The following is a 12,186-nucleotide window of genomic DNA, read 5'->3' on the forward strand; positions in this document are numbered from 1 at the left end:
ACTTCAAATGCATCATCCTATACTTACACACATACATGTGCAAAAATATTTGGCTTTCTTTGAGGCTTTTTGTCTAGATACTTCTCAGTACTTTATATGTTACCTAACTTTACAAGCACCAACATTATGGTAACTTGATGCTTGAAAAAAATCACATTGTCAGATATTTTGACATAATAGTTATAAATTAGTGGAAGACCCTTGAGGAACAGTAAGGGAGCCTGTGTGACCTTAGGTAAATTACTTAGCTTCTCTGGGCTTCAGTTTCCTCCTCTATAAAATGAACATAGTAATAGTGTCTACCTCCCAGGGTAATCGTGAGAATGAAGTTGGGTTGTACCCATCCCATCTGGTTTATAATTAGTACATAATGTTAACTATACTGGAACCATAGGATACTTAGAAATCTAGAAAGTAAGATCGTTTCAGACCTTTTGCTTTCTAAGAAGGATGAATTCAAAAACTATTTAGCAGTGCTTTTTTGGAAAAGATGTAAAACCATGGTTGCCGTCCTGGTGAAGGTTTCAACATACTTTTTGAAAACACAAACAGATGGGTAGGCCAGTAGGTAGGTATAGTTAACAGTTCAGGATTATTTTTTCTGAACTCCCTGCTGAGAACACACCTCCAGATGGCAAAATCTTTAAAGGACTGGACTCATTTACACTTTTTCCATCTTAAATTTTTATACTTTTCCAGGTTTATAACAAAGTTCAGAAAATGCTAAAGCTTAAAGGAGAATTGAGAGGTGCCAAGGAAATGAAAGATGAGGTAAGGCCCCTAACTCCTCTACGTACATGGAGTTGAACCTTTGTTACAAGGGGCTTCTTTTCAAGTTTCATGATTCAAAATTCTATCATTAAGCATCCCAAAATGCCACAGACACAGGTGGGAAGCAGGGCATAACATTTAAGAGCCTAGACTTGAGCTCAGTGGGTCTGAATCTATATCTAATAGCAGTATGATATTAGGTATGTCACATACTCTCTCTGAGCTTCCTTTGCCTTACCTAGAAAATATGAATAATGACCATGCATTTCAAGGACTGGCTGTGAGGATTAAGTACAATACTACATGTAAAACACTGGTGCTTGGGATACTTAATAAATATTAACTATTGTTGCCAACATTCTCTCTTTACCTGGAATAATATGGAAGTGGAATGTTCTAATTAGTCTAATAATTTGGTCAAACTCTGTTAATGTATTCCCTGACTTGTTCCAGAAAGGGTGTAAGAGAGATGTTTTGGTTAGTGTAGGGTTGTGCACATGACATATGCTTTTTAACAGACCTTCTACCGAGAGGTGAACAGCTTCTATAGGGGTGTTTTAGTTCCTTTCCTGCTACATTACTGGAAGAAACTATGCAGGATTTATTGCAAGTTCTGTAGGGAACAAGGATCTAGCATGGATTTTCTAGAATGACATTTCTTCATTCAACTGATATTGTGAGAGCACCTTCAGTGTGTCATACATTGTTGTAGGCGCTGGGGATAAAGCAGTGAACAAAATAGACAAAGATCCTTGTTCTTGTGGAGCTTACATTCTAGTAAAATAATTTCTCCAAGGACATATTGGAGAAAAGTGTGTAGCCACTGTCCAAGTGTCAATAAAAATTGGCCCGTATCCCATAGGTGACTGACCTCTGCTATATGCCTTGTGTATCCTAAACCATATACTTTATACAGTGTGCCAATTCTTAAAAGAATTTAGAACACAATAAAATATACTCAATCTTCACTATATAAACATAGCTGACCCCAAAATTTTGGCTCGTAAGCAAAACCTTATATAAGTGCCCATTAATTCCCATCATAAGTAATCAATCAAAAACTGCAATGTTCCTGTAGATGGAAAAGTAAACTCAGGAATCAATTTAGCAATATCAATAACAATAGCAATTTAGAAATTACTGCAGATAACTATAAAGTCTATTATTACACAAATGAAATGTAAAAAATCCTGAAGCAATGTTAACTTTTAAGATTGCATGCTTTTTAAAACATGATTCTCACTATAAACTTCTCGTGTGTTGAATGGTAGCAGTGGTTAAAGTGGCTTTTCATAGTTTGTTGAAGATTTGTCCTTATCCTCAGACAAAGAAGATAATTTCCCAAAGGTGATGACTTTTATGATGTTGTTGGTTGACCTCAAAATTACTCTGGAAACTGCCACCTAAGCTTTCTTGTTCAAATGCCAAATGCCAGGGAATGCTCCCATCTTGAACCTTTGTAATGCTCTTGGGATCAGAGAATGCTACTCAGTTACAGGCTTCAGTTTATCATCAGCATCCCCCCAAGAGAGCATGAGACTACAGTCAATAATTTGAAGACTAGAGCACAGTTTCTTCCGATCCTGTGAAATATGTGTTCGAGAAGGCATGCTCTTTGAAAAAAGATCCATTTAATCAATACAGAAAATTTGCTTCAGTAAATAACCTATTTTCCAATAACCAGCATGAGTATGGTAGCAACTGCAGTATCAGCACTCACCCTTTTGCCTGTGGTTAGTGGCTGCTGCTGATGTCACATGCCTGCAAGCAGAATGAACAAGTTCCAACCTCATTATAAGCAAACCGGGGTATCTAAGAGCGTGGTTTATGTAAGTGAAAACTCACCTAGCATCGAAGGCTTGTGATTTCAGCCATCGTTAATGACTTCAGGTCTAGGACAGGATCAGATGGTGCCTGAGGGTCAGCATGATGACTCTCAGTTCATCTCATGCCCTAATACTGGTTATAGAGCTTTGATGGATGAAATGTCAGATTAAATCAATGCCTACTATATACTGATACTCAAAAGGCATCTGCCTGGAACATAGCCTTCATAAAGTAGATAGGATTGGAAATAGTGTACTGTGACCTCTGTACAAGATATTAGCAAGAAATTAGGTTTACTGGAACCTCAGAAACACTTGCCTTTCTGGAGTTCTGAGGTGAACACAGCCTCTTCTTACAACTTCCTGCAGTAAAAAATAATATGTGATTCAAGGAAATCATTTTATTGCTCTCCCAGCATTTCCACTCCCGTTCTCATGAATAAAAACCCATGTATGATTTGGCCTTAGGAATGAATGGTTAGATTTTTATTTCAAAAGCAAATTTCATTTGACATCCAGCAGAACACATTTGTTATTCAGCTGGTTTAGGGACTCCTCAAAGAAAGATTATTTATTCCAAAACTCTTATTTTATGAACGAAGAAATTGCCTCAGAGACTCTGAGTCAATGCTAATATCCAAATTAGATGAGATCACCTACATTAAAGATCTAATCCTGAAGTCCCAGTGGTGCAACAGAATTGGGCTTGCAGGCCTTTGGCTCAGGGGACATCCAAAACTGGTGAGGAGAGGGGATTTTTTCATTGTCTTGAAAGAGAGGAAATTTATCATTTAACTGGGAAAGGCTCAAGTTGTATAGCATTGGTACTTTGTGCCAGGCTCCTCGTGGAACAATCTGGTGACAAGGTCCTCACCTTAAGATGCATATATTCACGTCAAGGCAAGAGTGTAGGGCATTTGGCATTTCCATTGAGTAGGCATTGTATTGTCACCTAATCTGCTCATAGATGTCAAAGAAAGTCCTGTGGCAAGAGGGGAGGGGACCCCTAGGGTCTCACTGCCCAGGGAGCTTCCATAACCTATTCCCAGTGTGACGGCCATGAGTAAAGGCATTTAAAGCACTGGAATCAAACTGTTGTTTCTTGTTGGGTCAAGGACTTTGTTTTCTAATTAGGAAACAGTGTACACCACTTTTTTTAGCCACTCTACACATGTTCTCTTCAGAGAGTCCCTGGTAATTGTCTTACTGGTAATTACATGCTTGGGGCAGTTTGTTATTTTTCTGAAAGTGAGGAACAAGGGATAGGAGAAAGAGAGGAAGAGAGAGAATTTTGAGATAATGAAATCCTTTTAATGACAGAGCCATGCCGTTAACCTAATTAAACTGTAAAGTGGTAAAAAAAAAAAATTAAAAAAAAATCCAGGTACTAAATGGAAATGAAGAAATAAATCAGCTGAGACAGCAACTGCACTTCTGGGAAACCTTCTGAATTCCAAATACTATGACATTGCAGTGTCTGATTCTCATGGTTATTCTCTTCCTCCCTCGGTCTTGTGCAGAGATCTCTTAAAATGACCTGTCCAGTAAGGCTTGATTTACAATGTCTATATCCAGCTCCCCTAGGAATGTGTGCTTTGTCGCTCACATGTTTAAGAAGCCAGAGCAGTCATTGGGATATAGTGACAGGACACTGGGTCAGGAAAGCAGAACTCTCCTCATTCTGCTGCTAACCAGCTAGGGGACCTTGGTGCTTGGATCACTTTCCATTTCGCCGTACTCGTGGCTTCTGTGTGCCTTTGCGCCTGCCACTCTCTTAGAAGAATTGCCATTGGGCTATTGGAGTCACTTTGCTTCTAAGAGCAGAGAGCTGGAAATCCTTGGGAGCTTACATCCCAGGAGGCTGCCCTTAGCCATGGACTGACTGATGCTCAGTGTGGCAGCCCAGCTTTCAATGCTTCTAAGCAGGACAGACTCTGAGGTGTAACTTACACTCCAGAGTTCCCTGTGGGGTCAGGCTAAAGCTACAGCCCCAAGGACTCTGTCTGAAATCCTGCCCTTGCTTGGTTTCTTCTCCTTCCCTGTCCTACTTCCCCCACTTCCCTGCTGATTTCTCTTGGGAGTGCTTCTTTAATAGATGCCATGAATCCTCGCCTAAGAGCCTGCTCTGGGTAATCTAACATTAAGACAGGCAACTACCGTAAAAGCACCAGCATCAGTTCCTACAGCTAAAACTTGCAGGTGGTAGTGCTTCCTAAGTGTTATGGAAAGCCTGCACAGTGATAGGACTAAAGCACTAGACAGGGTTACAGAGGCCTGCTTCCTAATTTCTTTTCACACTGTTGCCACCCACAACATTAGGAGTGGAAGGTGGCACCCTAGTATCATGGAGCACCTACCCTCTTACCACAGCTCCACACCCCCAACCCCACCCAAGTTGCTATGCCCCACACTCTATTTTGATCTCGAGCACGAATTTCCACTCTGACCTAACAGTAATTGACTCATCTTTTTCACTTGTAATCAAAGGCAGGGATCTTGTATAATAGCCCAGGGATTTTACTTTTATTCCCGTTGGTGTCCGTGTCCAAAGAAAAATAACTAAGTTTACAGGTGAGGGAGACCTTTTGGTTTAGTGGGTAGAAGAGAAAGTTAAGAGACTTCAGAATCCACATCAACTCCATCACCGATTCACTGTAGTGTTGATAAGTTCATTTGACATCTCAATATATTCATTTCATCAGTGGCAGAGCCATTAATATTTATAGATAGTCCACTAGGTGCCTGGAATTATTCTAGGCATTGACTTCCTCTTGAAAAACAGGGGAAGTGTCTGTGAGGCACCCACAGCAGTGGGTGAAGATTAATTAAATCAGTAATTGTCTGAATAATGTGGAGCACTCAGACACCTCGCAAATGGAGACTGTGTAAATGTTATATGGGATGAGTAATACCAGCTAAGGGGTGATGGACAAATTTCCAGCAAATTGAAAGTCTCTGTCAGCCAGTTAAGTGAACGAAAGCAAGCATTTTCTTGACGGTGTATAATCGATGCTTTTATTTTTCTGACTTCCTAGGTGGGAGAAAGAGACAGAGAAGTGAGCAGCCTGAACAGCAAGCTCCTGAGCCTGCAAATTGACATCAAGAATCTACATGATGTCTGCAAGAGACAGGGAAAGACCTTGCAGGAGAGTCAGCTCTCTGTGGAGGAGGCAATGATGAATAGCAGCCACGTAAGGGTTTCAGCAACTGCCATCCACCTCTGCTTCCCCGGGCAGGAACAGTCATAGAAAGTTCTTCCACAAGAGCATTTTTTCAGCAAGCAGTGAGAAAGAATGAAACACATCCCCCCCATCATACACACACAGACACACACACACACACACACGCCATCCTGCCCCCAGGATTTTTCAATCTGTCTCCAAGGCCATCTACCTCTGAGATTGTAGTTATATGAGGGAGTAGCACCTTCTGATGGATCTTAGACAAACTTCTAAGTCAACCCAAAATAGCACGTATCCCACCTGCTAGGAGGTATCACTGCTCATCAGCACAGCAGGGGACCTTTATTGCCACCCCTGCAGTTCTCTGGCAATGGCTTTTCTTCTGGATGCAGGAACCCAATCACAGGACGAGCTGAAGTGTGGAAGAGTTAATGCCCCGAGAAGCAGTGCTCACCCAATGACTGATGGGGAGATGGTGGATTAAATAACCCATCTCTCTGCCCCTCCGTCAGAGCTAGCTCCAAGCATCTTCTTTGCTCTGTCCCGGAGTTCCTCCGTGGGACCCAGCACCAGATACCCGCAGTGGTAACTGGCTTGATAACAGCCTCTCGCAGCCTCCTGCCCTTGCTTGTCTTATTTCCCCACTCGCCTGCCTGAGTTTCCTAAGATCGCCTCCCACATAAGCTACTACTGTTTGACACTCAGTTCCTTGTCACAGGGCATGCTTCCAGCGGTGCCCAAGCCAAGAAAGACACTCAGTAACACTTGTCCTGGCATGATTATCTTGAAATTGTGACTTTGAAGTAATATGTATCTGTAGCCTAAGCAGTTCATCAGCTGAGGCAACTTCATTTCAGCCTGAGATTTTCTCTCTTTGGAAACTCCAGCGCTCAGGTCCTTGCACCAGTCTCTAAATTTCTCCACACAAGCTGGGGGGCCAGCTGGAAGAGATTTTCCCATAGCTCTCTAAGACCTTTGTGTTTCCAAGAATTCCTTTCTGTGCGGGCTTCCTTTCCTAACTAGGGATTTGAGTGCTTGGCAACCATAAAGCAGGTCCTGGTTGCACAGACCTGTTACTGGGCCCCCAAATTAGCCTCTTAGCTGCTGTGTAAGCAACCACCCTTTTCCAATTTTGTGGTCAAGGGTCTGGTCTCTCTTGATTGTGTCTGTTAGTGATCTCCCAGGATCTACCACATCCCTACAGAAACCAAAAATCATTCCTCTGCAATACCCTAAAAACGCTACCAATAAAGCCATTCTCCCTTATCTCACTAGAGCGTTGCTGTCCTTTCCCCAGGAAGTCACAAATATAGAAAAATCCACTGGTTTTCCTAAATGGATCCCAGGAAGAATATTATCATAATTTACTTCTTTCTAAATATTAACATTTTAGAATATTTTCACCATGCTGTCACAAGTTTATTTATTCCCCTGGTCAGGAAAAGCCATATGGCTTATATAGGTACCCGGCAACTTGGCAGGAGAAAGGTATTAAGTCACATTTTATTATACTAATTGCCCAGAAGAAGGTCTAACAGCTTGAAACAAGCTTTAGAACAGGCTCTTTTTTTCTCCTAGCACTTAGTACGGAATTTAAATTGCAGACTACGCATACAAATACACAATTAGATGTAGACTTATTCTCATCCACTCAGAAAATCCCTGCAAGATCTGCCTTCCATAAGGAAATATAATCGGGGAACAAAGGAGGAATCCAAGACTTTCTGAAATGTTGACTGTTAGCCTACAGGGAGCTGGGGAAATAAGCAGGATGTCATAATATAGGACCACAGTTATGCGATACCATTAAAATTACATCAGATGTTACGTGTAATGAACGGAGTGGCAGGCAAGGAATGGGTGATGAGGAAAGAAAATGACATGATCTTGTAAATCAAGAATACATTTCGCTCCAAAATCCAGGACCAGAGCTGGGACTAGGGAAAAGCAAGTGAGATGCCCAGGGTACAAAATTTAAGGGGCACTCACTCTTCAGATTCCAACCTTGCACTTGCTCAATTCTGAGACTGAGAGCCTCCTTGAATTTGCACTTGGTTGCTTCATTCTGGTCCCCTCCCAGCCCAGGAATCAAAAGAGTGCCTTGAAGTAATAGGAGAAAAGGAAAACAGCGACATCATCATGATCAAACCAAAAAAGCAAGGGTCTTTTTTAGCAATTTCCCAGGCTTCTTTGGCCCTGGTGTTGGCATGCGGAGAATACCCTAACATTCAGTAGGACTCAGATTGTCAAACTTTTCTTTGAAGTGCTTGACAATAATGGAGGACATTATTTTTAGCATAAAACTCTGCAAGAGATTTGATTTCTGCAGATAAAAGTAATTAGTTGAATAGGTAAAGATTAATAGATTCTTGATAGAAATTACAGCACAGAGATCACTTTGAATCATTGGGAATGAAAATAATTGAGTCTACTAACTGCAATGAGGGATCTGGAATTAGATCCTGGAACAAAAACAAAAACAAAAAAAAAGAGTCAAAATCTGATAAAATCCAAATAAAGTATTAGTTTAGGTAATAGTCACCTACCAATGTTAATTTCTTAGTATGGACAAATGTACTACGGTTATGTAAAATGTTAACATTAGGAGAACTGCCTGTACTACTTTTGCAATTTTCTGGAAATCTAAAATTATTTCAAAATAGTTCATTTTTTAAAAAAGTGAGTCTCTGATAAGCAGAGATCAATGATGAGAAGGTCTAAACCACAAAGATGCATCCAAAAGAAATGCAGGTCACTTAAACACAGAGTTTTTCATTCAAGGAAGGACAAGAAATGCAATGTGTAGAAGATATAAAATGTAACAGATAAACCTATCTAGTGGTCTAAGGCCAAGCCAGAGTTACAAAGAAAATGTCTCAGCACCTCAAAAAAGAAAGGGAAAGAAGTTCATGACAATGACTGGAAAAAGATGAGACTTTCAGTTCTTAAATGAAGAAAAAAATCAGCAGGGATCTGGTTATCTGAGCAATGCCTACCTGAGACAGAAGAGAGTCAGTGCAAACTAGAATGAGGAATAAAAAGGGTTAAAAAGTATTTTGAAAAGCCAGCTTTAGGCAAATCAGCAGGGCCTGATGACATACTTGGAAGAGTACTTAAAGAATTGGCAGGTGTTATTACATAGCTGCTAGTGATTATTTTTGAGAACTCAAGAGGATAAAGAAAGTCCCTGTAGACGGAAAAAGGGTAAATGAAGTGCTCATCTTTTTAAAAAGGGAAAAAGGACAATCCTGGTAATTATAGACCTGTCAGCTTAACTTCAATATCAGGGAAAATATAGAACTTAACATCAATCAATTAGCATCAACTTGAAAAGCACAAAGTATTGGGTGGAAACCAACGGGACTTTTCAAAAGGCAAATTATGCCAGGCCAATTAATTTCCTTCTGCGATCAAGTGGCCACATAGGCACGGAGGGAGCAATAGCTGTAATCTCTTTGACCATAAGTAGGGCTAAAAGGTTGACTAAATATTGAAAAAGATTCCTACAGGTGACCGGTGCTTTCCACATTTTAAGACAGTAGAAGCCTGGATAAAAATCTGAGAAACCTGGTGGACCAGATGGCCTCCAGAATCATGTCCAACTCTAGATAATCATTCTAAGAACTAATGTTACTTCCATAAAATCATTTCCAACTTGCTCATTCTCTCCAGATTCTAATCTAAAGGTCAGAAAAGAATCTAATAAAATATCTATTTCTTCAGTAGAAAGAAAACTTTAAAAAGAAGACAAAGAAGCAATAGGAAAAGCATTAATGCATTTATGATACTGCTCTTTGGCACATATAAGTGAAATGCAGGCTTAATCAATAGCATGTGATTTTCTATTCATTTAGAATTAAGAAAAATAATCTTTTGAATACTTGAGGATAAATAAGTCGAAATTTAATAGGTCTCAAATAAGTCTAGGCGTTTCTCCAAGTATTTGAAATTTGATTCCTCTAAATCCATACGTATCTATAGTGTGCAAATTCTCATCCAAGGAAACTCTAGTGTCTCTGCATACATGAGCAATTTTTGGATCTTTATAACCAGATAAGTTAGGACAGGTGCTATGTCTGCCCTGTACTGGAAGATTTGGGTGAACTCTCATCATCTGGTTGGTCCATCATGTTACCTCAAACCATAATTAAACCCAGAAGACTCAACATGACCTCTGGGGAAGAGAAATTATTCACAGTTCACCCAGTCTCACTGCCAGGCTGCTAAGCTTTATACACACAGGAAAAGACATTCTTTACCCACAAGAGATTTTAAAGCCACAGAACAATTATGAACATACCTAAGCACAGATGATGAACCACCCACTAGAAGGGGAATCTCTGAAGAAAGAGTTTGACTTCTTTTAAAAGAAGAGCACCTCTCTCGTTTTTGGGGGGTAATGAAGAAAAATGGGGACATGGGAATAAAAGGAAGCAAAGAAAGAACATGCAAAAGGAGACCGTGGTTAGTTTTCAACTGGTCATCCATATGCAGCAATGGAGAGGCAGGTCCAAATCAACAGTTACACACAAGCGCTACAAGGACTAGAAATCTAGTGTCCTACTACTTAGAGATCTTAGAGTTATCTTCAACAAAGCCAAGAGAAACAGGATTTTGGCAAATTTTGATAAGGATTTTATTGGGTACTTGCTTCACTAAAATAAGCCCTTCTGACAAACCTGCCCCAGAATGTTAACTCCTTTGCTTCAGTTTTATCCACGTTAAGTACTTATTCGTGACCATGTCTTTTTCCAAGTAGCTCCCCAACCCCAGCTTACCTGTATAGACAGAGAACTTGAGCTCTTGCGAACTGCTCCTAGAAACGTACACACACACACACACACACACACACATACATAAACACACTACTCCCAAGTTCCTTCTTTCTGAGCCTCATTCACAGACAAGGTGTGAGAACAACAACATTCTTATCTTGAATAGAATGAAAGCACTTAACTAAAAACATTTAACATAAATGCTGGAAATTACAGCTATACAAAGTAAATACAAAAGTCAGCTTTGTTTGGCTCAGGAAAGAAATCTCATCAACTTTCCCCCAGCCACATACACTGGGTATTTAGGCCAAGAGTTCAGCTTGTCTGCCTATGATTTCTTTTGCTTGGTGACCAGTTTGTCTGTCTTCTCTATTCTGAGGCATTAAGGGTGAAATAAACTTCCTGGAGAGCCAGAAAGAGTAAATCAGATTGAACTGACACAGTCAGCTGTTGACTTTCTGGTTCTGAGCTGGACTTTAGATTTTTCTCTCTTTTGGGTCCCAGCTCTTAATTAATCTCATTAAAATTCCATCTTTCCAGTTACTCCGACCAAAACCTTTGAGTCGTCCTGCCTTGGATGACCATCATCTCCCACCATCCCACATCTAACACAGCAGCAAATCCTGTGGGCTCCACTTTCAAAATATATCTAGAATCAAACCACTTCTCCCACTTTCTGCTGCTACCACGTTGGTCCATGCCACCATCCTTTTCCTCCTGCATTCTTGCAATAGCCTCTTCACTGGTCTCCCTGCTTCTGCCTCCCTATAGCTGATATTCAATAAAACGGCCAGCATGTCCTTTATAACATCTAAAACAGGTCGTACCACGCCTCTGCTCTGTACCCTCCAATGGTCTTTCATCTCCCTGAAAGGAGAAGTTAAAGTCTTTAAAATGTCATATATGACCCTAAAGGACCTCACCCCCTCTCCTTTCTCACCTCATCTGGCACCACTCTCCCCCTTACTCTATCTCTGCTCCGGCCAAAACAAAGTGGCTCCTCAAACACCACTGGGATCCTCCCTCCTCCAGGCCTTAGCACTTACTGTCATCTCTCCCTGGAGTGCTCCTACTGTAGATTCCCACCAGGCTCCTTCCCTACTTCTTTGAAGTCCTGGCTCAAACGTCACCTTCTCAATGTGGTCCTCCATGAAAACACTTAATTCAAAATTGCAGCTGCTTCCATCCTGGCATTCTCATCTCCCTCCCCCTCTTTACTCTCCTCCATAGCACTTTTAACACACTATATAATTTACTTGTTTAATTTGCCACCCCCTTTCAACCCCACCCCCCATTAGATGCAAACTTCATGGATGCAGAGATTCAGTTTTATCAACTTGTGTATCCCCATTACCTAGCTAGTACAGTGCTCAACACGTAGTAGGTGTACCATAACATGTGCTAAGCAAATTAAATGAAAAGATCGTATCTACACAACAGCTACTATGTTAATATTCATGGCATCTTTAAGCAATCCAAATATTCATCAACAGATGACCTGGTGAGCAGATGAACAAAAGATGGTATATTCATGCTATTCAGCAATAAAAAAGAGCAGAATACTGATTCTTCCTAGAGCCTGGATGAACCTCAAAAACATTATGCTAAGTGAAAGAAGCCAGACACAAACGA

The 12,186-nt window shown here is 40.7% G+C and overlaps 1 protein-coding gene across 1 annotated transcript in view; it reads left to right on the forward strand.

Moving 5' to 3' along the window:
- The first annotated feature begins 705 nt into the window (after nt 1-705).
- Nucleotides 706-12,186, forward strand: part of PMFBP1 (polyamine modulated factor 1 binding protein 1) — a 45,306-nt gene continuing 33,825 nt past the window's right edge. Inside the window, exons 1-2 of the mRNA XM_081032888.1 lie at nt 706-771; nt 5,633-5,788. Coding sequence (XP_080889014.1) covers nt 721-771; nt 5,633-5,788 — 207 coding nt within the window. The 5' untranslated portion in view covers nt 706-720. The remainder of the gene's footprint in view (nt 772-5,632; nt 5,789-12,186) is intronic.

The sequence above is a fragment of the Rhinolophus hipposideros genome, assembly GCF_964194185.1.
Source record: "Rhinolophus hipposideros genome assembly, chromosome: 21".
NCBI classification, from domain to species: domain Eukaryota; kingdom Metazoa; phylum Chordata; class Mammalia; order Chiroptera; family Rhinolophidae; genus Rhinolophus; species Rhinolophus hipposideros.